The sequence below is a fragment of the Brassica napus genome, chromosome A3 (genome assembly GCF_020379485.1).
Source record: "Brassica napus cultivar Da-Ae chromosome A3, Da-Ae, whole genome shotgun sequence".
Lineage (NCBI taxonomy): Eukaryota > Viridiplantae > Streptophyta > Magnoliopsida > Brassicales > Brassicaceae > Brassica > Brassica napus.
Genome location: NC_063436.1, coordinates 17,583,711 through 17,609,107, shown reverse-complemented (window position 1 = coordinate 17,609,107; position 25,397 = coordinate 17,583,711). Strand labels below are relative to the sequence as shown.

The 25,397-nt window shown below is 36.8% G+C and overlaps 3 protein-coding genes across 3 annotated transcripts; 2 read left to right on the top strand and 1 right to left on the bottom strand.

Annotated features, from left to right (window-relative positions):
• Window positions 1-1,119: 1,119 nt before the first annotated feature.
• Window positions 1,120-1,647, bottom strand: LOC106376271. The gene has a single exon (XM_022720706.2). The coding sequence runs from the start codon at window positions 1,497-1,499 to the stop codon at window positions 1,272-1,274; it is 228 nt and encodes a 75-aa protein (XP_022576427.1). The 5' UTR covers window positions 1,500-1,647; the 3' UTR covers window positions 1,120-1,271.
• Window positions 1,648-12,367: 10,720 nt separating this feature from the next.
• Window positions 12,368-12,987, top strand: LOC106444017 (small polypeptide DEVIL 19-like). The gene has a single exon (XM_013885557.3). It carries the CDS (start codon window positions 12,634-12,636, stop codon window positions 12,778-12,780), a length of 147 nt encoding a protein of 48 aa, XP_013741011.1. The 5' UTR covers window positions 12,368-12,633; the 3' UTR covers window positions 12,781-12,987.
• Window positions 12,988-14,887: 1,900 nt separating this feature from the next.
• LOC106439361 (pectinesterase/pectinesterase inhibitor 3-like) lies at window positions 14,888-23,693 on the top strand. The gene is made up of 3 exons (XM_048776441.1): window positions 14,888-15,529; window positions 17,968-18,448; window positions 22,917-23,693. The coding sequence occupies exons 1-3, from the start codon at window positions 14,927-14,929 to the stop codon at window positions 23,606-23,608; spliced, it is 1,776 nt and encodes a 591-aa protein (XP_048632398.1). The 5' UTR covers window positions 14,888-14,926; the 3' UTR covers window positions 23,609-23,693.
• The last annotated feature ends 1,704 nt before the right edge of the window (window positions 23,694-25,397 follow it).

Here is a 25,397-nt window from a genome sequence, read left to right as displayed (position 1 = left end):
TGAAAGAGCGATTGATTTCAGATCCAAACAGGGACATTCCTCCAAACAGAGAAAAATCGTGTTGATCCTCCTGGATCTGTATACATTCTTCTAGAAGATTCGTGGAGATGTCTCCGCCGGAGGCGACGGCGAGTCTTCTTTCTCTCTCTCGCTTCCGCCTCTCAGCAACCAACCGTACGTGTCCGAGCTCCTCGCCGGAGGAACAGTCTCAGGATGAACTTGAAGCAATTAAAGAGAGGTAACTTCGGTTTATGCCTCTTCTTAATAACTTCCTCTTGTCTCTGATGAAGTAGCTAACATAGAATGTGTTTGCATATTTTCCTCAGCCTGAAGAAAGACGCGTCCTCATTTCTACGGACATGCGGATGGTATGATCAAGTACACTCCTCCATGCGTGTACAGAGCGATCAGTAGGAGATGGTGAAGATAGCAACGACTTAAAAAGTAAGTGAAAGTGTGAAACCCGACTTTGTTTCTGTTCTCTAACTTCTATGTTATACTTAGCTGGAACTTGAACAGATAAGATTCTGACTTCTTGTAGCTTTGTGCTTTCTTTGAACTCATTCCGTGACTTAACGGTTGGACCCTGTGCAGGAGGAGATGTAAAATCAAGTTCCCTTCAGATTCCAGATGAATTGAAAGCGCATCTTGTAAACCGGCTCCGGACAATTGGCAAGGAGAAATACTCGTGAACCATTCATGGTTTGCTTAACCGGTTAAAAGTCTCTACGTGGTCCCTCTATACTCTCCTCTGTCCTCAGTTTCATCACATCGCTCCCGTTGGTTGTGTGAGATACAGAGAGAGCGGACGGAGATTTTTTTCCTGAGAGGGTGAAAAGTGAATTTAGTTTTTATTATTGTTACGTTTTTGGAAGAGAGTAACAAGTAATTAACGGAAAAGAAGAAGAAAAAAAAGATCTCATACTGTATAATATTTTGTGCTTTCTCTGAACTTTTTACTCCACTATGGATGATTACACAACGTACATAGTTTAGTCCAGTGTAGACTAAGATAAGAGCATTCTTGGCTTTAGTTTTGATTTTGTGTAATAACAAAAATAAATGGATTGTTTGTTGGTAGTTAGTAGAAAGATCGATCAAAAATGTAACAACTGAAAATGAAGCCGAGAGAAAATATAAAACTAAGCAAACAGCTCTGATGCTGAGAGATTACAAATAGATTCTCTTTAAACAAGTTGATGAAAGATCAACCGAAGAAACGTATGATTTCTTCTTCATCTTATTGAAAAGTAAAGAAAAAATGTAATGGTCTAAGAAGAAGAGAGTGTGTTGGTCTTGGCGTAGTGACCAAGAGACCAGGAAGAGAAGCCTGGACACGACGAAGAGAGTCTCTCTGCGGTGGCTCTGACTAACTCTTCAAAGTCGAAATCTTCCTCGGAGATTGTGGTCAACATGTTCTTGAATGGCTCTCTCGTCGCAGATATCAACTTAGCGGGAGTCACCTCGGTGATGAACCTGGAGGTCTTAACTGTTTCCATCGGTGATTAAGATGTTCTGAATCCGGAAGAGAGTGTCGGGAGAAGAAAGCTTCTTCTTGTTTGGGCATGGGAAGAAAAAAAAATGGAGAAATGAGAGATACTAAAGGATATTGTGAAAGTTGTGAGAATTGAAGTGAATATATAGAGAGTATGAAGGTGTATTCTTGTGAAGAAGTACTTGCTACTACAAAAGGACAATAATAATATGTGTAGGAGTACTTACAATCCCCTTCGTGATTAAGACAAAATCAGACCTAACAATCTATGATTATGTATGATCTTAAGTTCTTAACTCAAGACTATAATGATACACTTTGGATGTATCAAACGTGTAACTTATAAGAAAATAGGAAGAACGAACGTTGTATTAATCAATGAACGAAGTACAGCGAGTTTTTCTTTGGAGTTTACTCACTCTCCTTCATGAACAAGATTGACAATACAACTGATACCCATTTCTATTCTCCCCTCTCTCTACTTATACTACTCTCCGTATGGTTGATGACCTCCTCATGCTCTTCACCTGACCAACAAGATCACGTGCTCTGTCGATGACTCAGCATAATACCGTTATTCTTTTATTCCTTATCCATAAAGCATCACTCAATGAGTACCAACACTCATGGGCCAAACTCAGACTGTCCTTCTGTCACTCCTTTTGGGCTCTGCGCTTGTACTGGTACAAGATAGGAGGGTGCACTGCTTCGTACGTATCAATACCATCCCCTTCGAAATTGACCTTGTCCTCAAGGTCAAAGGTCGGAAAACGCTTCGCTATCGCTGATGCCCACTCCCACGTACACTCATGACTAGGAAGACCCAACCATTTGATCAACACCTCACGCTGCCCAGTACGACCATTAACCCTTGTTTCGACCACTTTCTCAGGCTGCACCAGCAATTCACCCTCACTACTCAACTGCGGGGGTAAGGGAGAACTGTCGGTAGTGTCGCCAACGGCCTTCTTAAGTTGAGAGATGTGGAAGGTGGGATGAATCTTCGCATCCTCCGGTAGCTTGAGCTTGTAAGCCACCTTACCCACCCGTGCTTCTACCTCAAACGGTCCATAGTACCTTGCCGACAGCTTCTCATTTAAACGCCTGGCCAAGGAACGTTGTCGATACGGCCTTAGCTTGACGTAGACCCAATCACCAACAGCAAACTCAATCTCCCTGCGATGCTTATCAGCGCGCTCCTTCATGATCTGTTGAGCGCGATGAAGGTGCTCCTTTAACAGTTGTAAAGCTGCGTCTCTGTCCAGGAGAAGGTCTTCAAGACCCGCATTCGAGCTTGAGCCATTTTCAAACTTCACCCACGACGGGGGATCACGCCCATAAAGAGCCCGGAAAGGGGTCATCTGGAGTGAAGAGTGAAATGAAGAATTATAGCTGAACTCTGCCCACGCTAAATACTGAAACCAAGTCTTGGGTTTATCCCCCGCAAAACAGCGCAAGTAGGTCTCCATGCTCCGGTTAGTAACCTCGGTCTGTCCATCCGACTGTGGGTGATACGCCGTGCTAAAACAGAGCTTGGTACCAGAGAGACGGAACAGCTCCTTCCAAAAGGAGCTCGTGAAGACCTTGTCGCGATCAGAGACAATGGTGCGGGGAAACCCATGCAGACGCACCACCTCCTGAGTGAACAACATAGCCACATCTGTTGCAGAAAAAGGATGACTCATCCCGATGAAGTGACTGAACTTGGTCAATCGATCCACTACTACCATCACTGTGTTTTTCCCTTGAGAGCGGGGAAGGCCTTCAACGAAGTCCATTGAAAGGTCTTCCCAAACCTGTGCAGGAACCGGCAGTGGTTGTAGTAAACCTCCCGGAGCCAACGTCGAGTATTTCTGGCGCTGACAGACTGCACAAGAAGCAACGAACCGGCGAATGTCAGTCATCATGCCCTCCCAGAAAAAAATCTCTCCAATCCTTTTCTGTGTTTTGACAACTCCTCCATGACCTCCAAGCTTCCCATTGTGATACTCAGCCATTATCACGCCCACTAATGAGGAAGACTGTGGAACTACCAGCTTCCCTTTACGCAACAGTCGACCTTGAATTAAAACAAAGTCAGGGTGCTTAGCCGGATCCTCCTTCCACTCCGCAATGAGCTGTTGTAACCCCTGATCTTTGTCAACTTCGCTAGCGATCTCCTCCAACTGCAGAGCCTGAACCACTGAGACTGCAAATAACTCCTTGACGCCCACAATGCGAGATAAAGCATCAGCTGCCTTATTCTCTAAGCCCGGCTTGTACACAATCTCAAAATCAAATCCCAACAACTTGGTGAGCCATTTCTGATACTCAAGGTTGACTTCCCTCTGCTCCATAAGAAACCGCAAACTCTTTTGATCTGTGCGTACCACAAACTTCCTGCCAATCAGGTAATGACGCCACTTTTGAATTGCAAATACGATCGCCATTAACTCCCTCTCGTAAACGGACTTAAGTTTCTGGCGGTCGGTGAGAGCTTGACTAAAGTAGGCAATAGGTCGGTGATTCTGCATCAAGACTGCTCCTAACCCCACCCCGGAAGCATCCGACTCCACCACAAATGTCTCCTCGAAATTTGGCATTGCCAGAACAGGTACCGTCGTCATAGCGCGCTGAAGGGATTGAAAAGCCCGAGCTGCCTCAGCGTCCCACTGAAACTGGTCCTTCCTGAGCTGAATGGTGAGCGACCGGGCAATGCTTCCATAATCCCGCACGAACTTCCTATAGTAACCGGTGAGGCCCAAAAATCCACGCAACTCCTTCACCGTTTTGGGTATCGGCCACTGGAGCATTGCCTTGATTTTCTCACCATCCACCGCTACGCCTTGCCCCGAGATTATGTGGCCCAAGTACTCCACCTGCGAACTGCCAAACTGACATTTCTTCATATTCGCATACAACTTCTGCTCCTCCAAAACTCGTAACACGATGGTCAAGTGCTCCTTGTGCTCTTCTTCACTGCGGCTGTATACGAGAATGTCGTCGAAGAACACCAACACAAAACGACGGAGATACGGACGGAAAACTTGGTTCATCAGGGACTGAAAGGTAGCCGGTGCATTTGAAAGCCCGAAGGGCATCACCAAAAACTCATAGTGTCCATCATGTGTGCGAAATGCCGTTTTCGGAACATCCTCTTGTTTAACCAATATTTGGTGATAACCGGACCTCAAGTCCAACTTCGAGAAGATGGTGGCGCCGTGAAGCTCATCCAGTAACTGATCAATCATCGGAATGGGATATTTGTCAGCCACCGTTACTCTGTTGAGCGCTCTATAGTCCACGCAAAACCTCCAGCTCCCGTCTTTCTTCTTTACCAAGAGTACCGGACTGGAAAACGGACTTCCACTCTCCTGTATTATCCCAGCTGCGAGCATAGAAGCTATTTGCCTTTCGATCTCCGCCTTCTGCACCTGCGGGTAGCGAAACGGCCGAACATTCACAGGTCGTGCCCCTGACTCCAAAGTGATTCCATGCTCTTTCCCACGTGAAGGAGGAAGCTCCGTAGGTTCCTCGAAAACCTTAGAGAATTGTTGTAACAACGGTCCCCAACCTCCTGTCGTTGTCACCCCCAACGCGACTTCCTCCCTTTGAATACCTCCATATTCCACGATAATCCCTTCTTCCTCCTTGCCCAACGCCTTCCACAACGACTTCAACGACACCTCTGCAGAGTGCAGGCTCAAATCTCCCTGCAAGGTTACCCATTTATCTTCCCACCAGAATTTCATTTGTTGGACCTTCCAATTGACCAACATCTCGCCCAGAGTATCAAGCCACTGGATACCAAGAATGACGTCAGCTATTCCAAGTTCAAGTGGCAAGAAACTCGTCTTGATAGTATACGAGGGTAACTGCAGCTCCAACCCTTCGATCACACCCTTTCCCTGTACTTTAACTCCTCCCGCAACCAGCACTCCATACGAACCGGTAGAACTCGCCGTGAGCCCCAGCTTCTTGATCAAGTTCTCGGACACAAAGTTATGTGTCGCCCCACTATCGATCAACACTACCACAGATGTCTCACCAATCGATCCCCTAAGTTTCATCGTCCTGGGGGACGCAATGCCTACCACGGAGTTGATGGAGACCTCTGCCACCATCACTTCAACTCCCCCGGTGTCGGTAATCAGCTCGCATGGTTCCTCCAACAGCTCCTCCTCAATGCCGTTTGGATGGAGAATCAAAACGGTCAACTGAGCCTGCGCACAAGGATGATTTGGGTGAAATTTCTCATCGCACTTGAAACATAAGCCCTCCGCCTTCCATTTCTCGACCTCCGTCGGTGTCAGCCTCCGAAAAGGGGGTTTCAGCCTCCCGTGCGTCTGCTGAGCCCTATTTCCGTCATTACGCTGGGTCGTAGGCCCGACATGGGCCTTGCTCTTTTGCTGTTGGGTCTGAGGCTGTCCAGTAGTCGCGGCCTTGGATGAGGAATGGTGACTCCCCGAAATGGCCTTGACTGTACGAGGCCCACCAACCTCCTCATCGTTTTCCCATTCCTCGACCTTCTTCGCCATTTTCATCATCTGATCGAGATTACGCGGGTCAAACATCTTCATACCCGCGCGAATCTTCGACTTCAACCCATTAGAGTAGGCGATCTCCAACACAGAATCGGCGATCTCTGGTGCGTAAAAAGCCAGTGAGATGAACTCACGGTTAAACGCTTTCACCGTCCCGTCCTGCTGAAGAGTCAAGAGCTTCTCCGCTGCTGTCACATCGATAATGGTAGAATATTGTTCCAAAACGCGATGCTTGAGCTGACCCCAGTTGCGGAAAGGGTTTCTGCTTCGTTCCCAGCGGAACCAAAGCAACGCGTCACCGGTGAAACACAAACGGACCGCCCTCAACTTTTCCTCCGCCGTGAAGTCACCCAGATCGAAAAACTCCTCCACTCGTAAGATCCAGCTTTCCGCCTCTTCACCGTCGAACGTTGGTAACTCCAAGCGACGAGTCTTCCAAGGTGTGCGATCACCCAGAAAACCCGATCCTTGACCCCCCCAACCTCGACCGCTGGAACGTTCCTCCCGACCGGAGAACGGCGGTGGTGACCTCATCGGACCCCAACGATCGTCTCCCTCATGGACTCTGCTCCCGATCGTAGCACCCGATCCACTGGGTTCATACATCTGGCCCTTCCCTTTCTCCAACGTACGTACCCGAAGTTTCTCGTCGTCACGTTCCTTCTGCTCTTGCTCCCAACGGCCAAACATGGTCGCGAGTTGTTGCTTCATCTCACCCATGGACAGCTTAAGCTCGGAGATATCGCTCATACCCTGCTCCAGGGACGAGATCCGGCTCGTCTGCTGCTCCAAGGTAAGCTCCAGATCCGATTTTTTTGGTGGCATGGTTCCCAGATTCGACTGCTCTGATACCAATCTGATACACTTTGGATGTATCAAACGTGTAACTTAGAAGAAAATAGGAAGAACGAACGTTGTATTAATCAATGAACGAAGTACAGCGAGTTTTTCTTTGGAGTTTACTCACTCTCCTTCATGAACAAGATTGACAATACAACTGATACCTATTTCTATTCTCCCTTCTCTCTACTTATACTACTCTCCGTATGGTTGATGACCTCCTCATGCTCTTCACCTGACCAACAAGATCACGTGCTCTGTCGATGACTCAGCATAATACCGTTATTCTTTTATTCCTTATCCATAAAGCATCACTCAATGAGTACCAACACTCATGGGCCAAACTCAGACTGTCCTTCTGTCACTCCTTTTGGGCTCTGCGCTTGTACTGGTACAAGATAGGAGGGTGCACTGCTTCGTACGTATCATATAACTATAAACACACTGGTACGTACGGTAGGTATGAAGTTATTATCAAAGGAACGATGGTGTGGGGGCTCTTCAATTCATACTCTACAGCCAAAATAAATTACTGACAACTATATCGCCTTTTTAGCTAGCCTTGTATTTCTTTTCTCAAATCAATTATAGTTCAATGAATTTCAATATTTAACATGTTTCCTGTTTATCGTAAAGATCGTTCAAAGGTCATATTTTTTCCTTATCTTATAGGAGTATTAGCCAAAACTATATCACGCAGTATTTCTTTTCTGATTTAGATAAGGTGGCGTGATTAAGAAAATTAAATAAAATAATATTTTTATCACATATTCCCATCCCCGCTGTATTATACAATACATACGTCCCCGTTAAAATAACTATATATAATTTTTTATAAAGCTCTAAATTAAATAAAACTGATAGCAACTTTATAGTAGCAAAATGAGTTGGCCGGCAGAACTTTAATTTCATGAAGATGACATATATACATTGATATTACCATCTCAACTTAACTCAAAAGCCATAATATGTAGGGCTTGACATTTAGGTTTTGTTTCCTTTGAGTCGAAAATGTTTATTTTTAAGATTATTATATCAAAGTTTATGAACATTTAATTCAAATCTGAAATGAATTGATCATATATATATTAGAACTCAATTTCGGTAATTATTTTGATGAATCAAATATCAAACATAGGATTAAAAGACGCTATGAAAAAACTTCCAAGATAGATACTAATCAACACAAAGTTACAAGTTTATAAATTAGAAGGCATAAATCTACCACGTATTTAATGTCCTGATGGGACAATTCAAGTAGCATAGTTGTTAGACGTCATACCATATTAAGCATTTGGATTTGATGTGTTATTATAGAAACCACAGAAACGAAACAGACTAAGACCATCCGCAACGCGGGCTGTTAAGTGAATCCTTAACATAAATTCTTAAGGTAAAGGAATTAAAATAATATTAAAAAAGATCGGCAAGCTAAGAATGAGTCCTTAATTAAGAGAATTAAGGACCAAATCCTTGATGTGCTGGCACCTCATCATTGGCTCGGGAAAAGGGTTGTGTTTCGTATGAGTGAGAAAAATCATTCATTTTCGCGAGCAACTGAAAAAAAAAGACGAGACGCGATAAGAAAGGGGATAGAAGAGGCGATAAGAGAGCGTCTTTGTTGAAGGTAAATCCGAGCTCTTTGTTCAATTTCTTTACTTCTGGAGTGGATGCATGTTAATTTCATCAGTTTATAGGGTTCGATTGTTGGGTTTAAAGAGATTTACGGCTTCACAAGATCTTTGGATATGGCACGCTTTTTTTGGTCCCCCAGGTACTTTAAACGATATTAACGTCCTCGATCGGTCTCCTGTTTTTGATGACATTTTACAAGGTCGAGCTCCAAGTGTACAGTACGTGGTCAACGGACACCAGTATGATTTGGCGTACTACCTCACCGACGGCATATATCCGAAATGGTCAACATTTATCCAATCTATCTCACTCCCTCAAGGTCCTAAAGCCGAGTTATTTGCTAAAGTTCAAGAAGCAACCAGAAAAGATGTAGAACGGGCTTTTGGAGTATTGCAAGCTCGGTTTGCAATTGTGAAAAACCCGGCTATTTTGTGGGACAAGAAACAAATAGGGATGGTTATGCGAACATGTATCATACTGCACAATATGATAGTAGAAAATGAACGGGATGGCTATACTCAGTTTGATACATCTGCGTTTGAAGAAGGAGACTCGAGTAGAAGTTCACAGGTGGATATGTCATATTCTACCGACATGCCTTCAAATCTCGGTAATATGCTTGGCGTACGGAGTCATGTTCGTGATAGGCGTATACATGAACAATTAAAAAATGATCTGATTCACAATATTTGGAACAAATTTGGTAATGATGAAGATGTTTAAATTTGTATGTTTACATTTAGTCATTTAATAAATGATAATTTATTATTTAAATGTTTTACAAAATTATTAATTTTTTGATTTTTAAGATTCAATTAAAAAAAAAAAAATTAAGAACTCCAAAGTGGATAACACCATTGGACTCACAATTATGATTAGAGTCCTTAACTATTCAAAAAAAAAAATAATAATAATTTAAAAACACTAAGGACTCCAATGGTGGGTAACACCATTGGAGGTGCTCTAATGGACCACATTTATTCTATTCTATGGCGGAGAAAGGTAGCTGCTCCGCTACGGCGTCGCATGGGACCGTTTTGCTTCTTCAAGCTTCCCGCCACCGTCTCGTATGCACATAAAAAGGTTTATTTTGGAATCTTCCTATGATATGAACCCACCAATGAACTTAGGTTGACGTAAGCTCCACTCTTCCCGACTTTAACTCTAGAACTTGCAAGTCTTGTTGAATAATGATTTCACGAGAATGAAAGGTAATTCTCTATTAGTTTCTACGACCATGCATCTACATATTTTTCGTCGGTTAACTTAATTACATGTCTCTGCGCGCTAAATTAAGTAGTGGAACGAATATATATAAACTATTTGAACTAAATAAAAAACTTGAATATGGAAAACTAGAAATTATAATGTAACTCAATTACAAATATCTCACTCATATTTTAGGTTTATTCTTAAATTCTAACTTGTAGATTCTGTTCTCGAGTAAGGGTTTTGGTCAAATTTTCCAAACATGCATATGGAAAATGGAACCGAGGAAAAAATAATATACATAATGTACCGCATTTGTATGTCTATAAACACCAATACATGTCAACTAGCTTCACGCTGCTTCTCTCGGCTACACAAAGATCTGGCTTTGATCAGATTATCAAGAGCTCATTGGAGAAATCTCGACGAACAGTTGCCCTATTGAACTCTTTGGAGTTCTCTCCGGCATCTCTTCGTTATCTTCTTCCTTAGTTTTCTGTCGTTTTTCTTATTTTCAAAGAACTTCAAGTGGGCTTACACTCTCTAGTCAAAGCCTGTCTCTGTACTCACTCTGGTTTGGGCTCTCTAGTATGAGACCCCTTTGCCAAACAGAAAAAAATCAACTAGCTGCTTTACCACACAATACAAGAGTCAAAAGAGGTAACACATTCTAGATCGAGAGACAACGATCAGGGTCTCTGTTGGTTTTAGAAGATCTTGCATGAAGGAATAGAGAGTGGAACTGAGCCAAGCTAAATAGGTTATTAAGTTAGTGTTGCTCAAAAAAAGACAATGAGTAGTAAATCAGTTCTAATTAGATACTTATGGCTCTAACAACCAATGACCCATCTATTCAAAAGTAAACTAGAGTTTTAAATATTGGGCCTTACCGTTAGGACAATTGTACTGATTCTGGTTGGGCGTAGGAAGGATGCTAGTACTGATTCTGGTTGGGCGTAGAATCCTTGAACTCACAAAACATATATATTATTAGCCTTCATATTTTAAACATGTATGATACAAATCTCTTGTGATCCTGAAATTGATAGACGAAGTGACGAAGAGCTGATTAGAAAAATGAGGAAAAAATCAAGATGGATGATCTTGTTCTACTAGTACCAGCTGTGGATTTTTGTTTTGCGCCATTCAATTATGACAATGGGTTATAGATAATGTTTTCAATCCCAAGCTGACATATGGTTGTTCCGACATACGATGTAGAAATATTATTGGTTCATATTAGTTTGTGGTTAGTGGTTACTTGTTTACGATTTATGTAGGTAAGTATTATGTATATACTTTTTGCTTAAATATTCTTTTGTGCTACAAACAATAAAGTACTTGCCAAATTGACAAACCAAATAAAATCCAACTATAATTGTAACTTTTGGTAGTCTTTATCTAAAATTTTCACCTATACATGTTTTTAGCTTAATTTTTACAACAAATTAACGCCGAAATTCATAAAATTAACGAAGAGAAGAAATGTGCATGAGGAAGTCCATCGAATATCGTGAAACTTAGATGATAAGAGATTGTTTTCCCAAATTATTCATCATAAAATTAGCTCAGTCCAACGAATACAATCTGTAGCAAAGCGAATACAGTCATTGTAATCAATCAAAGTACGTGGAAACACCGTAGCCTAGTGGTCAAGGTTTAAAGACTTCCATATCTAGGTCTAGGGTTTAAATTCCAGACAACGCAATTTCTACATAAAGAGATATGGGTTTCAATTCCCGGAGAAGACGAATTATGCAGAAAATTAGAGAAAATATTTACAAGAGATAGGGCTACTCAGGGTGATACAGTCAGGCGTGAATTCTCATAAAGCATGTAAAATTGTCGCCTGTAATATCTTCTATGTAATGTTTCTCATAATTTGTAATAGCATAATTAACCAGACAAAAAAAAATCAATCAAAGTATTTTTATTTACATTAAATAATTGAGCAAAATAATTTGCAATCCGGTTTGATTCCATCTTTGATATGATCTTACATATATTCAGTTTTAATGACATTGATTGAAAATATATATGTTGAGATTATGAAAAGAGAAGTGAACCAACAAACCTGCCCATGTGGAGAAAACGAAGATAAGATGGCCGGTTGCATGTTCCCCTAAACTCAATCTCAATGTTTTGTCTTCTTTCAACATATCTCCTCCTTTCATGCCCACCTTTCTCCCTTTCATACTCTTTCTCTTATTTCATTAGATTGTGTTGAACCCTAATACACAATATGGTTAAGTTAAATCATTCATTATGGGTAGAAAACAAATAATATAAATCAACAGCTGTGTTTACCGCGTTCCTTACATATAAATAAGGAATTTCGAATTGTATACACGTGTGCATGCTGTTCCTTTCCATACCACATTCGAATGTTGTGACTAATTTATTGAATAAAACAATTTCTGAAAAGAATATCACCGAAATTTTTTGAAAGGATTAATTAAGTTTTTGAAACTTTCCTAGTTCTTAATGGACTTTTTATTTGTCAAAGTTTGATATTTATAAAAATAAAAATAAACAAAAGATTTAAAAGATTTGTTATTTAGTAGCCCATAATATAATAGATTAGACAATGACAATAAAAGATTTATGTCCAAAGTTATAATTTCCATAAAATTATAGTTCCTTGGAGTATTCAAAGCAAGCCATGCAAATCCCAATGTCAATGAACCAAGAAAATCAAGACCAGATTCATCTCCTCTTAATTCACTTCCTTTTTATTTACTTCACCTCTTTCTTCTTTTTCTTCTCTATATAAACCTATTCAGATCCTTTTCTCCTTCATCGCAAATCTTACATTTGCTCTCTCCCTTCCATCACCCACAAAAGGGTTTTTTTTTTTGGCACCCGAAGTGATAAACCTTAAAACCATAAAACCACAAAGGTTCTTTATCGTTGATCACTAATATAAACCCTATGGCAGAATTCAAGAGAAAGTTCAACAAAGGCCATGCTTTTACAAGCAAATGTGTTTCCTTGGTGAAGGAACAACGAGCTCGTCTCTATATTCTCCGCCGTTGCGCTACCATGCTTTGCTGCTGGTACATCCATGGCGATGAATAGAGAGAGCCCCCTTGAGTTCATCTTTCAAATTACATATAGCTATATATATGTGTGTGTATATATATATGCCTCTCCTCCCCATCTCTTCTTCTTGAATCCATGTTGGTATTGGTGGTTGCATGGCGTGATCCCTCTCCATAAATATTTTGATTCTCTCTTCTATTGGTGCAACCCTGCTTAATCTCCTCTTTTTTAACCTAAAGAGTGAATCTTTTGGGGTTTTTTTTTCATGAGTTATTTGCATGAGCCAAAATAGAGAGAGACTTTACCCGCCGATTGAGCTGACGGAGTTTTTACTGTTTCTGGAACATAAGGAGGGAGAGAAGCCATGGATGATGTTATGTGGGAAAAGGAGTTCATACTATCAAATCTTCTGGAAGTTTTGGGGTTTAGTTTCGTTTTGAGTTGACCAAAGTCTCTTTTGGTTTCATCTATTTATGACCAAAGATCTTCTTGTTTAATTTTAGCATCTGGTTGTAACCAATGCGAGAATAATATAAAAGAATAAAACTTTTGATTTTGGCTATTTAGATTCTTTTACTGGCTCAAACTCAAAAACTAAACAAACCAGTAGAACTCAATCACTCATCTTATATTATCTTACAAACCAACATCTTAACCAAGTTTCGGTTCAGTAAAGATTTATTCCAAGAACCAAATTCCGGTTCAAAAACAGAGTACTCTTCAAAGAGGGGACAATTAGAGATCGTAATAATCCGGTCCAGACTACACGAAGAAGAAGATGGTCAATGGCGTGAAGCCAAGTCATTGGTTAGGTTTTATTTAGTTAACAATTTCAAATAAGGAAATTTCTTGCTTTTACATTTTTGGTTATTCCAGTTTAGGGAAGTTTCTTATTTAAGAGAAATAGTAAAATGTCAATTGTTCCTGAAACCAAATCAATCCATTAATAAATAAACAGAGTATATATATAGAATATCTACCGGACAAAAAAAGGTGGGATTTGAAGATGATCGACCAGGATTATTGGTTATCATTAGTTTTCGGTTTTGCATATTGCATGCTTTTTTATGGACTCTGTCGAGTGTTGTCTTGGGCTTCCAACCGTGTTGATGATGAAGCCAACAATGATCACCACGATCATAGTGTTACCGGCGATGACCATGTCATTATTATAGTCAAGGAACTGGCCGGTATCAAACCCTCCGTTCTCCAATCCATCCCCGTCGTAGATTTCAACTCCGAGGACTCCAAAGACAGCTTCGAATGTGTCGTTTGCCTCTCCAAGCTTGAAGACGGAGACAAAGCCAGAATTTTGCCGACATGTAATCACTGGTTCCACGCCAATTGCATCGAGACGTGGCTTCAGTTGCATTCTTCTTGTCCTATTTGCAGAAACGTAGTTGGTTCGGTCCAAGATTCCGGCACCACCTGAAGTAGTAAGAACTTGGCCCGCTATGAGTTTATATTTACGGCCCATATGTCAGGTTCTACTACAGATATATGATGTGATATGATCGTGTGTTTCCGTAGCATATGATTTTTTTTTAAAAAATCTGGATGGAATTTTACGGTTAGACTTGTCTTTGGAGGATATACAAATTTGGGAACACGGCAATAATATTCTTTGGAATTCGAAATCATATTATTTTTACCAAAAAAATTACTTTCTACTCCCTTTCCCTTTGTTCGAAAAAGTTATAAATTTTATTTTTTGCATATATTAAAAAATTATACTGAATTTTGATAAATAGTGCATGTGTTTTTATAGTTGACTAATTCTCACAATTTTAAGCAAATATAATTTTGATAAACATAATAATTATGTTTTTTGAATTTCACAACTTAGCATTAGTAATACATTGAAAAGGTAAAAATATATATATATTTTTCAAACTATTTTTTATTCTAAAACATGAATATTTTGAAACTAATAAGAGAATATAAACCTTTAGCAAAAAAAAGACTAATAAGAAAATATCAATTAAGGGCATTTCCAATAATGACATCAAAATTGATATTAAAATTACACCAAATTTTATATCCCACTCAAATAATGGAGTCAAGAAAAGTAAAAGGAAAGAGAAAAGAAAAGTCATTAATAAAAATCTCGCGTCTGATATCAATATAAACACCTACTCTTCACAAGCACATTCACCACTCCTCCACACATCAGTGCCAAACAATGGCATCGTCTATCAAAGAAATCTTCTCCAAAGATAACTTCAGCAAAAATAAGAAACTTGTTTTACTCTCCGCCACCGTAGCCTTGCTACTCGTAACCGCCATTGCCGGAATCACCGTCGGAGCTTCAAAAGCCAACGAAAACGGAAAACGAACTCTAACTCCGTCGTCTCACGCAGTGTTAACATCCGCCTGCATATCCACGCGTTATCCTGAGCTCTGCATCTCTGCTGTGGCCACCTCCGGAGGCGTTGAGCTTACGTCGCAGAAAGACGTCATCGAAGCTTCTCTTAACCTCACGAAAACGGTCGTGGAACACAACTACTTCACCGTGAAGAAACTGATCAAGAAGAGGAAAGGACTAACTCCTCGCGAGAAGACGGCGCTTCATGACTGTTTAGAGACTATTGATGAGACGCTCGATGAGCTTCACGAGGCAGTGGAAGATCTCCATTTGTATCCTAACAAGAAATCTCTCCGGGAACACGCCGGTGATCTCAAAACCCTCATTAGCTCCGCCATTACCAACCAAGAGACTTGTCTAGACGGCTTCTCTCATGACGGGGCAGACAAGAAAGTCCGCAAGGCCTTGTTTAAGGGTCAGGTACGTAAACAACATCAGTTTCTTTACCCATTACGGCTCTCATGTAGAATTGAACAATAATTGAAAATAATATATAAATATGTGAATTGTATAAGATATAGTCAGCATTCAGCACTAACATTTTGAATTAAAATTTACAAAATGTCAATTAAATGCATTTGTTTTGGTTTACAAAAATTTATGGTATCTTTAATGGCTCAACATTACATCACTATTCCCTTATTTACTCGTGGGGTTATGGATTAAGTTTTCTTTTAATGATGAACTAGACTTTTTCAAAAATATGTTTCTATTTGTTTTTCATGTCAATAAGGATTAGGCAAAATACCCGAATCTGAATAACCGAACCGAACCGATCCGAAAAAGTAGTACCAAACTCAAACCGAAATTGATTAAATATCGGAATTATTTAAATTTTTGGTTTTCAGAGAACCAAAACCGAATCCGATCCAAACCGAAGTATTCCGGGTACCCGAATGTATCCGAAATAGATTTATATACTTATATATATTATTTATTTTTAGATTTAATATATATATATATATAAAACATCTAGAATATATATGATACTTTTAAGCTGGTTTAAATACTTGAAAATATATACAAAAATCAATAGTGAATATATAAAATAGAAAAAATATACTTAAAACACCAAAAATACTTAAAATAATTATTGATTCTCTATCCAAATATTTGAACTAAAGTAATTTATATTTTAAGTTTAGGTATTCTGACATATGTTATTCAAATTTATATTTAGTATATTATTTTGTTTATAGTTTTTGAGAAATTTAAAGTATATAAATACATAATAAATTTTAAAATTTTAAAAGTAAATTAAATGGGTTATCCGAACTGGAACCGAACTCGCAAAAATCCGAAGTGAACCCAAACTGAAATTTAGAAATATTAGAATGAGACTGAAATCCTTGACCCCGGAAACCCGAAATTCAAACAGACCTAAATTGAACCCGATTAAGTAAAAGATAGATAGTTTCTCATAATATAATGGACTTCTAAATTTTCTTAATAATATAAGTCCATTATTTTTTCTCTTAATATACTGTTATGCATGTCTCCAAACAAATCTATTTTTTAAAACTACAATCTATATTTCCAAACAAACCTCTTTTTTTAAACTGCAATCCATGTTTCCAAACAAACATTTTTTAAAAAACTATAATTTATGTTTCTAAACAACTTTAAAAAAAAATTGCTATACATGTTTCCAAACAAACCTAATTTGTACTTGAGTTTTAATAAGATAGATAGATACTAGATATGGACTCACCCGGTCGGGTGGGTTTTGATTTTCTTAAAATAAGTTAAATTTACTTTAAAAATATAAGTAATTTAGTTATATCTATTATTGAAAAAAATATTTTTAATTTACATTTTTGGTCATAATATACGGTGATATATATAAAATGTAAATACAAATCCTATTAAATAGATTTAATAAGATTTTTTTTCTTATTAGATTTAATAAGATTTTTATATTGATGTTAGTTGCTATTTAAATATCAATTCATCATTGCAAAATTAGAATATAAATTTTTTTATCAATGTAAAATAACTATACAAATTAAAGTGAGTAAAAAAAGTTCTAAATTTTATATACTCGATTCTAAATTTAGTAAAAAAGTTATAAAGCTAGAACCATCTCTAGTGTTTCACCACCAGTAGAATGTACTTGGTTTCAAGAGTGTAACATTTAAAGAAATCAAAGGTTGCCATATATTTGTTTGTTATATTCTCGTGGTTAAAACAACCATGCTATTATTTTGGTAAAAAATGGAGAAATAATACATAATTAAGAAAAGTAGTGACTAGTGATATATTCGGTTTGATTGCTTGCTATAAATTAGGTAACTTATTTGAGAATTTTTTAGGAAGTAGTAATTAATTTGAATGGGTTTAATTTTTTATGTTGTTTTGGGAAAATTTAGAAAACTAATAATTTAATTCGTTTATATATAAAAACTTATATGTTTATATTTTATAAATATTTCCTTTTCTCTTTATGTGTTTTTGAAAAAAAAGTAAAATTAAATGAAAAATTTAACTAAAATATTATTTTGAAAAAAAAGAAATATATTATTAATGGCAATCATATATAATAATTGTAGTTTATTAAGAATATCTAGGTAATCAACCATCTTGATAATTTTAAGAAAATTGACTTTTCAAATAATATTATTGAGATACTATATAGTGCCAAAAAAATTATGGAAAAGGTAACATTAATATCCCATCACATCACTTTAACATTTTTTTATAATTTTCAGTATTTATTTTAGTACAGTGGGCTGTTGGTAGCTAGTGTTGGTCTAGATGTACAATTATTGTTATTAGAGTATAGACATTTATTTCTATAAACTTGTCGCCAACGCGATTGTTTCCAAAATACAGCTTTATAACGAAAGAATTATGTGTAGATGCACGTAGAGCACATGTGCAGCAACGCACTAGCAATGATCAAGAACATGACTGATACCGATATAACCAATTTTGAGCTAAAAGCCAAATTCACCTCAAACAACCGTAAACTCAAGGAGGAGACTACGGTGGCCGTAGATATGGCTAGCGTCGGAGATTTAGACGCGGAGGGGTGGCCGACTTGGTTATCCGCAGGAGATAGGAGGCTTCTTCAAGGGTCCACAGTGGAAGCCGATGCTACCGTGGCGGCTGATGGTAGCGGCACATTCACCACTGTGGCGGCTGCGGTTGCGGCTGCCCCGGAGAATAGTAATAAGAGGTATGTAATACATATAAAAGCCGGAGTCTATAGAGAGAACGTGGACGTGGCCAAGAAGAAAAAGAATATAATGTTTATGGGAGATGGTCGGACAACAACTATTATTACCGCAAGTAGAAACGCCGTCGACGGTTGGCCCACCTTTAGCTCTGCAACCGTTGGTAAGCCATTTTAGTTATTAGTTTTAAAAAATATTATAATCGTAATTTTGGACGATGCGGCATTTTATTGTGGTGGAAAAATATTCTCACATTAAGTAGACTCATGTAGATTTTTAGGGCATGGGCAATGGATGATTCAATTTTAAAATATTAAACAAAAATGTTAGTTAGGTCTGCTTCATGTGCAAGTCTTAATCCACCGGGTTTCTTGGATTTATTTCATATGCTTTGCCAGGTCACATTATGTGGACTGGGTGTTTATGGCCCATGCACTAGGCCTAAGGAAAAATATTTGTAAATTTTGATTTGATTTGTTATTAGTTTTGAACCGAAAAAAATTCAGAAATCCGTAAATATACGGAAAAAAACAAATATTAGTATTGATAAGAAATGAAACAAATCATAAATGCTAATATTTTTAAGAATGAAAATTTGATCCGGTCCGTTAAATTCACATATATATATATATATTTAAAAATTATATATAATTTATATAAATATTGTATTTTATATGTTTACAATAGTTTTATTATGTTAATTATTCGAATTTTAAAATGTAAATAACTAATAAAATATTAATATTTTATTGTATTTTGAATATTATTTATTTTATATTTTATTTATGTCGATCGAATTAGATATTAGATTAAAAATCTAAAATTTTATGGATATCCGGTACACCAAATATCTGGATAACTAAGGATCAAATCATATCAGGTAAGTGATTATTCGACCAAAACAAAGGGAAAATTGGAAAAATAGGACATTCTCAACTTAGATTTGTCTCAATGGGATTTTTAGAAGATTATTTAGGAAAATAGGATTTTAACTCTTGTAAATACCATAATACCCTTAAAATAAACCAATTAATATGAATTATAATTATAACAATGATTTTTCGTAATTGATTAGTATTAAAAATAAAAAAAGGAAAAAAAAGATACGGTCGAGGTAAAACCCGTAAAGTTGCCCTAATTTTTTTTAATCTTCTTTTCTCTGCCGTAGCTCTTGACTTCATTCATGGCGATTTAGGGTTCTTGGAAAATCATTGTTCTTCATCGATGTTTCGTCAGATGGTTAGTCTTTAATCTCGTTTTCGTCATCCTCCTCTTCGTTCTCACATACGAAAAAACGAAATCGTACGAGTTTCGACGGTTCATTACGAAATAAAAGTGTTCTTAGATTAATAAGTTCTTGAGTTAAGACACTTAATAGTTTTAAGTGTGTTTGAATCTTGAATTATAATCATCGCAGGAGCCGAGAGTTCCTCTGGCAAGGACACACTGTTCACGCCACAAAAGAAGACGCAGATAAAGAGGTAACACTAGTTTTTTTTTCTTCGTGATCTAAACCTTAAACATTTATATACTTGAAAAACATGTTAATTTCTGTGTTTAATTTTTTTAGGTTCTTGAGGCTTTGGACCATTACCGTCACATTTATGAAGAGTATTTTGCAGTCCCAGTTGTAAAAGGTATGAAGAGTGAGAAGAAGTTTGCAGGTGCACGTTATACCACAAGCGTTGAGGTAAAAATTACATTTAAAAACTTGGACTGATGTATTTATAAGTTGTCATGTAGTCTCTTTATTTACAAATCAGTAAATGCGATTATGTTTTAGGCTTTCATACCAGAAACTGGTCGTGGTATACAAGGTGCAAAGATGTTTGACATCACATTCACAAATAAAGAAGGAAAAAGTAAAAGGTGTGGCGAATTCTTGGGCTTATAGTGCCATAACGGTAAGAAAATCTTGAAAATCTTTTTTTAGTTTTGTATAAAAGTATTTGTGCTTGCTCATATGAAACTTACTATTGAAGTTTCTAACATTTGTTTTGAAGATTGGAGTGATGATATTGACTTATGGAGATGACAAAGGATTGGTGAATCCCCCTAACGTTGCACCAATCCAAGTCAGACTCAGTGAGGAAGGAAATGGTCTTGATGTCTGTGATAGCTAACCAAGATTGAGCTTAACCGAAGTCTGTGATAGCTTTGATCCAAGGGTCTTGATGTGATCAAGCAAGCTCAATCTGGAACACAAAGACAGCTATGAAATTTAAATCCGGCGTTTTGCAACAGCTTGATTACACTCTTGTTCAGTCCCAAGCTTTTGTTTTTACTCCTACCATGTAGTGTTAGCTCATTGCAGTTCACTTTTTTTTTTCCATAGCATATTGTTTAAGTTGTTTGCATGAAGTTGATCTTGAATGTTTGTCTTGCTTTTCTTGTTGGCATGAAGTTGTTTGACGTCTTCACACAATACATAAATTTCATAAATAATACGATACATGGCATACATTATATTCCAAGAAACAGAAACAAACAAGAAAATGGTAAAACTGGACAATAAAGGTAAGCAAGTGGCAACATTTAGTAGTCATCACTTACATAAACTCTCACCGTTAATTTTGTAGAGTAAAGAGGCATACAATCTCGGTATTTATGGGTAAGAGAATGATATAATAAACAAGACAAAATAACATAGATTAGAACCATGTTGTACTGATAGAGAAAAGAGGTGATTTTATGGATGAAGAAGAGAGAAACACAAACAAAGAGAAAAAGATCGTGGGAGGAGGAGAAAAAGAACGTGGATAAAATATTTTCAAATATATTTTGAGAGATTTATGTTAGATTTAGTTTAGAATTAGAAAACTTCTTTAACTGAATATGAAAGTTTCCATATTTTCACGGTTTGCCTAGAATATGTACACTACCTAAGCAGAACACCGTATAGTAGGTGAAAAATGTATTCTTCATGTAGGCGTCATATAAGGTAAAAGGCAGAACAAGTTATGTCTCGTAATATAACTGACATATATCATTGAGTTGTGGCTATATATCGTTATCGAGCTGTAGGTATACCGAATACATCTTTCTTGATTATAACGTAACTGATTCTATCTTTGCTAGAATATACAAGAAAAGTTAGTTTACGGTATATACCCTTGATATATCTATGTTTAAAACTTAGAATCAGACATATAAACTAGGTAGATTACCAGAATGAGTATTCTAATTGTAGCTAGAAGATAAAATAAAATATGATTTCAATTTTTTTTTTTTAAAGTTTAAACATATATATTGTCATACTTATGTTTCCAACAGTTTTCATATTTTTTTACATTTTTAAAATTCAATTTACTATTTTTCCCATTAAAAAAGGGTAAAACATGTCCAGAATTACCAAAAGTATGAGAAGTCTTATTGTGACAAACAAAAGTTCAAAGTGTCCCATTTTTCCAATTTTCCCCAAAACAAATAGGTTTATGCATACATTTAGAACTCCAGATATTTCGATCCATGCTCAATTGCTCATACCAACCATCCACTAGTGAATAGAGCCTTTACTTCATTACCTTTTCTCTTTCCTACCTTTTTTCTTTCTTGTTCATTGCTCTTGACTTTTCAATCCGATCTTGTCCCTTATTTACATTTGTCACATCGTTCACAGAGTGTCAATTTTTGGACAATATCTCCAAAATAAGTATTTGTCAGGTTTTATATTAATATTATGTTGTAGTTTTGTTAAAAAGGTTAATTTTTACTTCATTTATTTAGTTTGAACCATTCAAACATGGACATTTTGCTTAATCTTCTTCTAAAAACATCCGTGCAGAGATACTTCTCTTCTTAATCTCTCCATTTTTTTTTTGTTTTTGTAATCCTTGGTATTAGTGAGATATTTGTCTTGATACTCCCTCCCTCTGTATCATTGAGGTGTTCAAAGTTTTTGCACAAATATTAAAAAAATACAAAATTTTATGTAATTGACTTTAATTACATTAAATAAAACTAATTTAACCAATAAAAAATACAGTATTTTATAATTGGTCAAAAATTTCAAATGCCATTAAATTTTACCTAAAATTGTGAAAACATAACTTATTTTGAAACAAAATCAAAATCCTTAAACACCAGTTAAATTGATATAGAAGGAGTATTACTTTTGGAGCTGCTCTAAAAGCTCAAATATTTAAATAAGTATCTAAAAAGATAAAATAACAAAATTCTTTGAATATTTTTAAAAAAAATTAGTGTAAATATTATAAAAGTTAATAAATTTAATAAAAGTATCTCAAATTTAAATTGATTGAGTATCTCAAATGTTTAAAACTTTTGCAAAATATCTCAAATTATCTCATTTGAGATACTTTTACAAAAATCTATAAGTTTTAAGATATTCAAACAATTTAAATATTGTTATTGTCATCTTAATTATTTTTAGATATTCCCTCTACATACTTGTGCTTTTATTAAATGCACTTTGATTTTGAAGTCTGTAAGACATTTTTGTTTATTTAAAATAATTTATAAGAAAATAAAAGCGTATATCCGTTAAACTAAAAGTGAGATTCCCGCAAAAACAAAATACAGTAAGATTCCTGCAAAACAAGAAAAGATACCGTTAAACTTTTTATTTTGAAAAAAAAAAACTAATTGATATTTTCTTTTATGGGACCTAGCTGTCGTCGGCGAAAGATTTTTAGCGCGTGACATCACTTTCCAGAACACGGCGGGTCCGTCGAAGGAACAAGCGGTGGCTCTACGTGTCGGTTCTGACTTCTCCGCTTTCTACCAATGCGACATGTTAGCTTACCAAGACACTCTCTACGTCCACTCTAACCGTCAGTTCTTCGTCAACTGTCTCATCGTCGGAACCGTCGACTTCATCTTCGGAAACGCCGCCGTCGTTCTCCAAGACTGCGACATCCACGCCCGCCGACCAGGCCCCGGCCAGAAAAACATGGTCACAGCCCAAGGACGAACTGACCCTAACCAGAACACCGGGATAGTTATCCAGAATTGTCGGATTGGTGCCACGTCAGATTTACTGTCTGTGAAAAGTAGTTTTCCTACGTATCTTGGTCGGCCGTGGAAGGAGTATTCGCATACGGTGATAATGCAGTCGGATATCTCTGACGTGATCAGACCCGAAGGGTGGTTCGAGTGGAGCGGAACTTTTGCGTTGAACACTTTAACATACAGAGAGTATGCGAACACAGGAGCAGGGGCTGGAACTGGAGATAGAGTGAAGTGGAAAGACTTTAAGGTAATAACAGATGCTGCTGAGGCTGAGCCATATACTGCTGGTCAGTTTATCGGTGGTGGAGGCTGGTTAGCTTCGACCGGTTTCCCTTTCTCACTCGGTCTGTGAGATATTATTGTTGTTTACTTCTACATGGTGTTGTTGTTGGTCGAATAATTATTGATTTAATAAATAAATCATAATGTTGTTTGTTTCCTAGCGTTACATATTTTTTTAATTTTGTCTTAGATCGTAGTATTGGAAACGAGATAAGAGAATGGGAAAATTTGGGTCTTCAGAATATGGAATTGTGAGATAAGAGATGTTGCCTATTGATAATGGTGATGTTTTATGTTCGCGATTAAAAAACCATGTGTTTTTCTCTTCAAACTTTTTTTGGACAAATCTCTTAGAACTTTCTATTCACTTTTTGTTGTCAACGAAATTTTGTTCTTCATATTTGTTTATTTTCGTAATGTCTAGACAGTGTGCTATAAAACAGATGAAACTATCTTGCTATACATGCATAAGTCTATTATAAGGTACCGGTACCAGTGACCCTCCTTTAAACCTTTGCAATATTTATGAGTTTTCTTACAAAAGATATAAATACCACTAAGTGTAAAATTTACTTGAGTTATTTCGTACTTTGAGCGGATCATCGAATACTAGCGTAGACATTAGAGTCTAGAACTTGTTAGATAGTCAATTAACAAAACTTGTTAGTAATCCAACTAATGGTCATGGATTTGTTGGTTACCCGATTCATTTAAATGAGTTAGCCTTCAGGGCGTGAGAGAAGATATTAATTACATTAGATATTCAGACGTGCTTTCTAACTTCTAAGAGCATTTCTAACAGAGAGAAACTCAAAATGCATAACTAAATGTAAAAATATTATTATTTAAATATATTTTGATTAGATAATAAAATTTTATTAATTGTTGAAAAAAAGACTAGTAACATGTGAGCAGTTGGCAAAGAAAATTCCAAATCGATTTTTAAAGAGTGTGTGCAGAGAACTCTTGACACATTTTTCCTATATTTCTCAGCAATTTTTATTTTTCATTTAACTAATTGGTTTAGAACTCTATGTAGAACGCAACCGTTGGCCATGCTCTAATCAAGCTCATTTTTCTGGCATTAATCTGTTTGTCCATCTCTTTTAAACAGCTGTTTGTTTCCAACTTTTTTTTTGGTAAGAGTTTGTTTGTTTGTTTCCAAAGTTTGTTTGTTTCCAACTTTATGGAGAATATCCGTAATAACACTTTTTCATATATTGACTTTCTAGACCATGAAATCACACATTCGTATTGGAGACAAAATGCACCCTCCAATAAAGGAAATCTGAATCATTTAGAGGACAAATGAACCAATTAACCTCCCTACAAATAAATATTCTTTGAGCACGATATTTCAACAAATGGTATATATAGAAGTTAGACAGCAAAAGTTATGTAGTATTCTGCAAGAAGCTGATCCCAAAATTAATGTAAAATCAACACAATATCTCATTAACTATACCATTAAGTTATTATCCCAAACATTTAAAGTTTCCAAATAGTAAATACTAAAAAGAGTAAGACTTAATAACAAATATTAGAGTAGATATCTTAGATAAAATCATGACATAAACATAAGCATTCATTAAAATGCTCAATCAGACAAAAATAACCAAAATATTGTGAAGACATTTCCGCCCATTAAAATCCAAACATCAGACGATAAATAACCAAAAATAATTAATTGACATCGATGAAGAAACAGAAAAAGATCATTAGACTTTGAAGTTTGAAAAACTCCTTACTTGTTTTAATTGAGCATTTAATATTTTAACCTTTCTTATACAATAATACCGATCGACCAATATGCTATATGTACTAAATCGACTTTCTCCTATTCTGCCAGCCTTGATAGA

Excerpts from the sequence above, each read along its gene's own strand:
- LOC106376271 (XM_022720706.2), bottom strand. The coding sequence starts at position 1,499 with ATGGAAACAGTTAAGACCTCCAGGTTCATCACCGAGGTGACTCCCGCT.
- LOC106439361 (XM_048776441.1), top strand. The coding sequence starts at position 14,927 with ATGGCATCGTCTATCAAAGAAATCTTCTCCAAAGATAACTTCAGCAAA. Across the intron at positions 15,530-17,967 it reads AGGCCTTGTTTAAGGGTCAG|ATGCACGTAGAGCACATGTG; the intron begins GTACGTAAACAA and ends AATTATGTGTAG. Across the intron at positions 18,449-22,916 it reads CTTTAGCTCTGCAACCGTTG|CTGTCGTCGGCGAAAGATTT; the intron begins GTAAGCCATTTT and ends TATGGGACCTAG.
- LOC106444017 (XM_013885557.3), top strand. The coding sequence starts at position 12,634 with ATGGCAGAATTCAAGAGAAAGTTCAACAAAGGCCATGCTTTTACAAGC.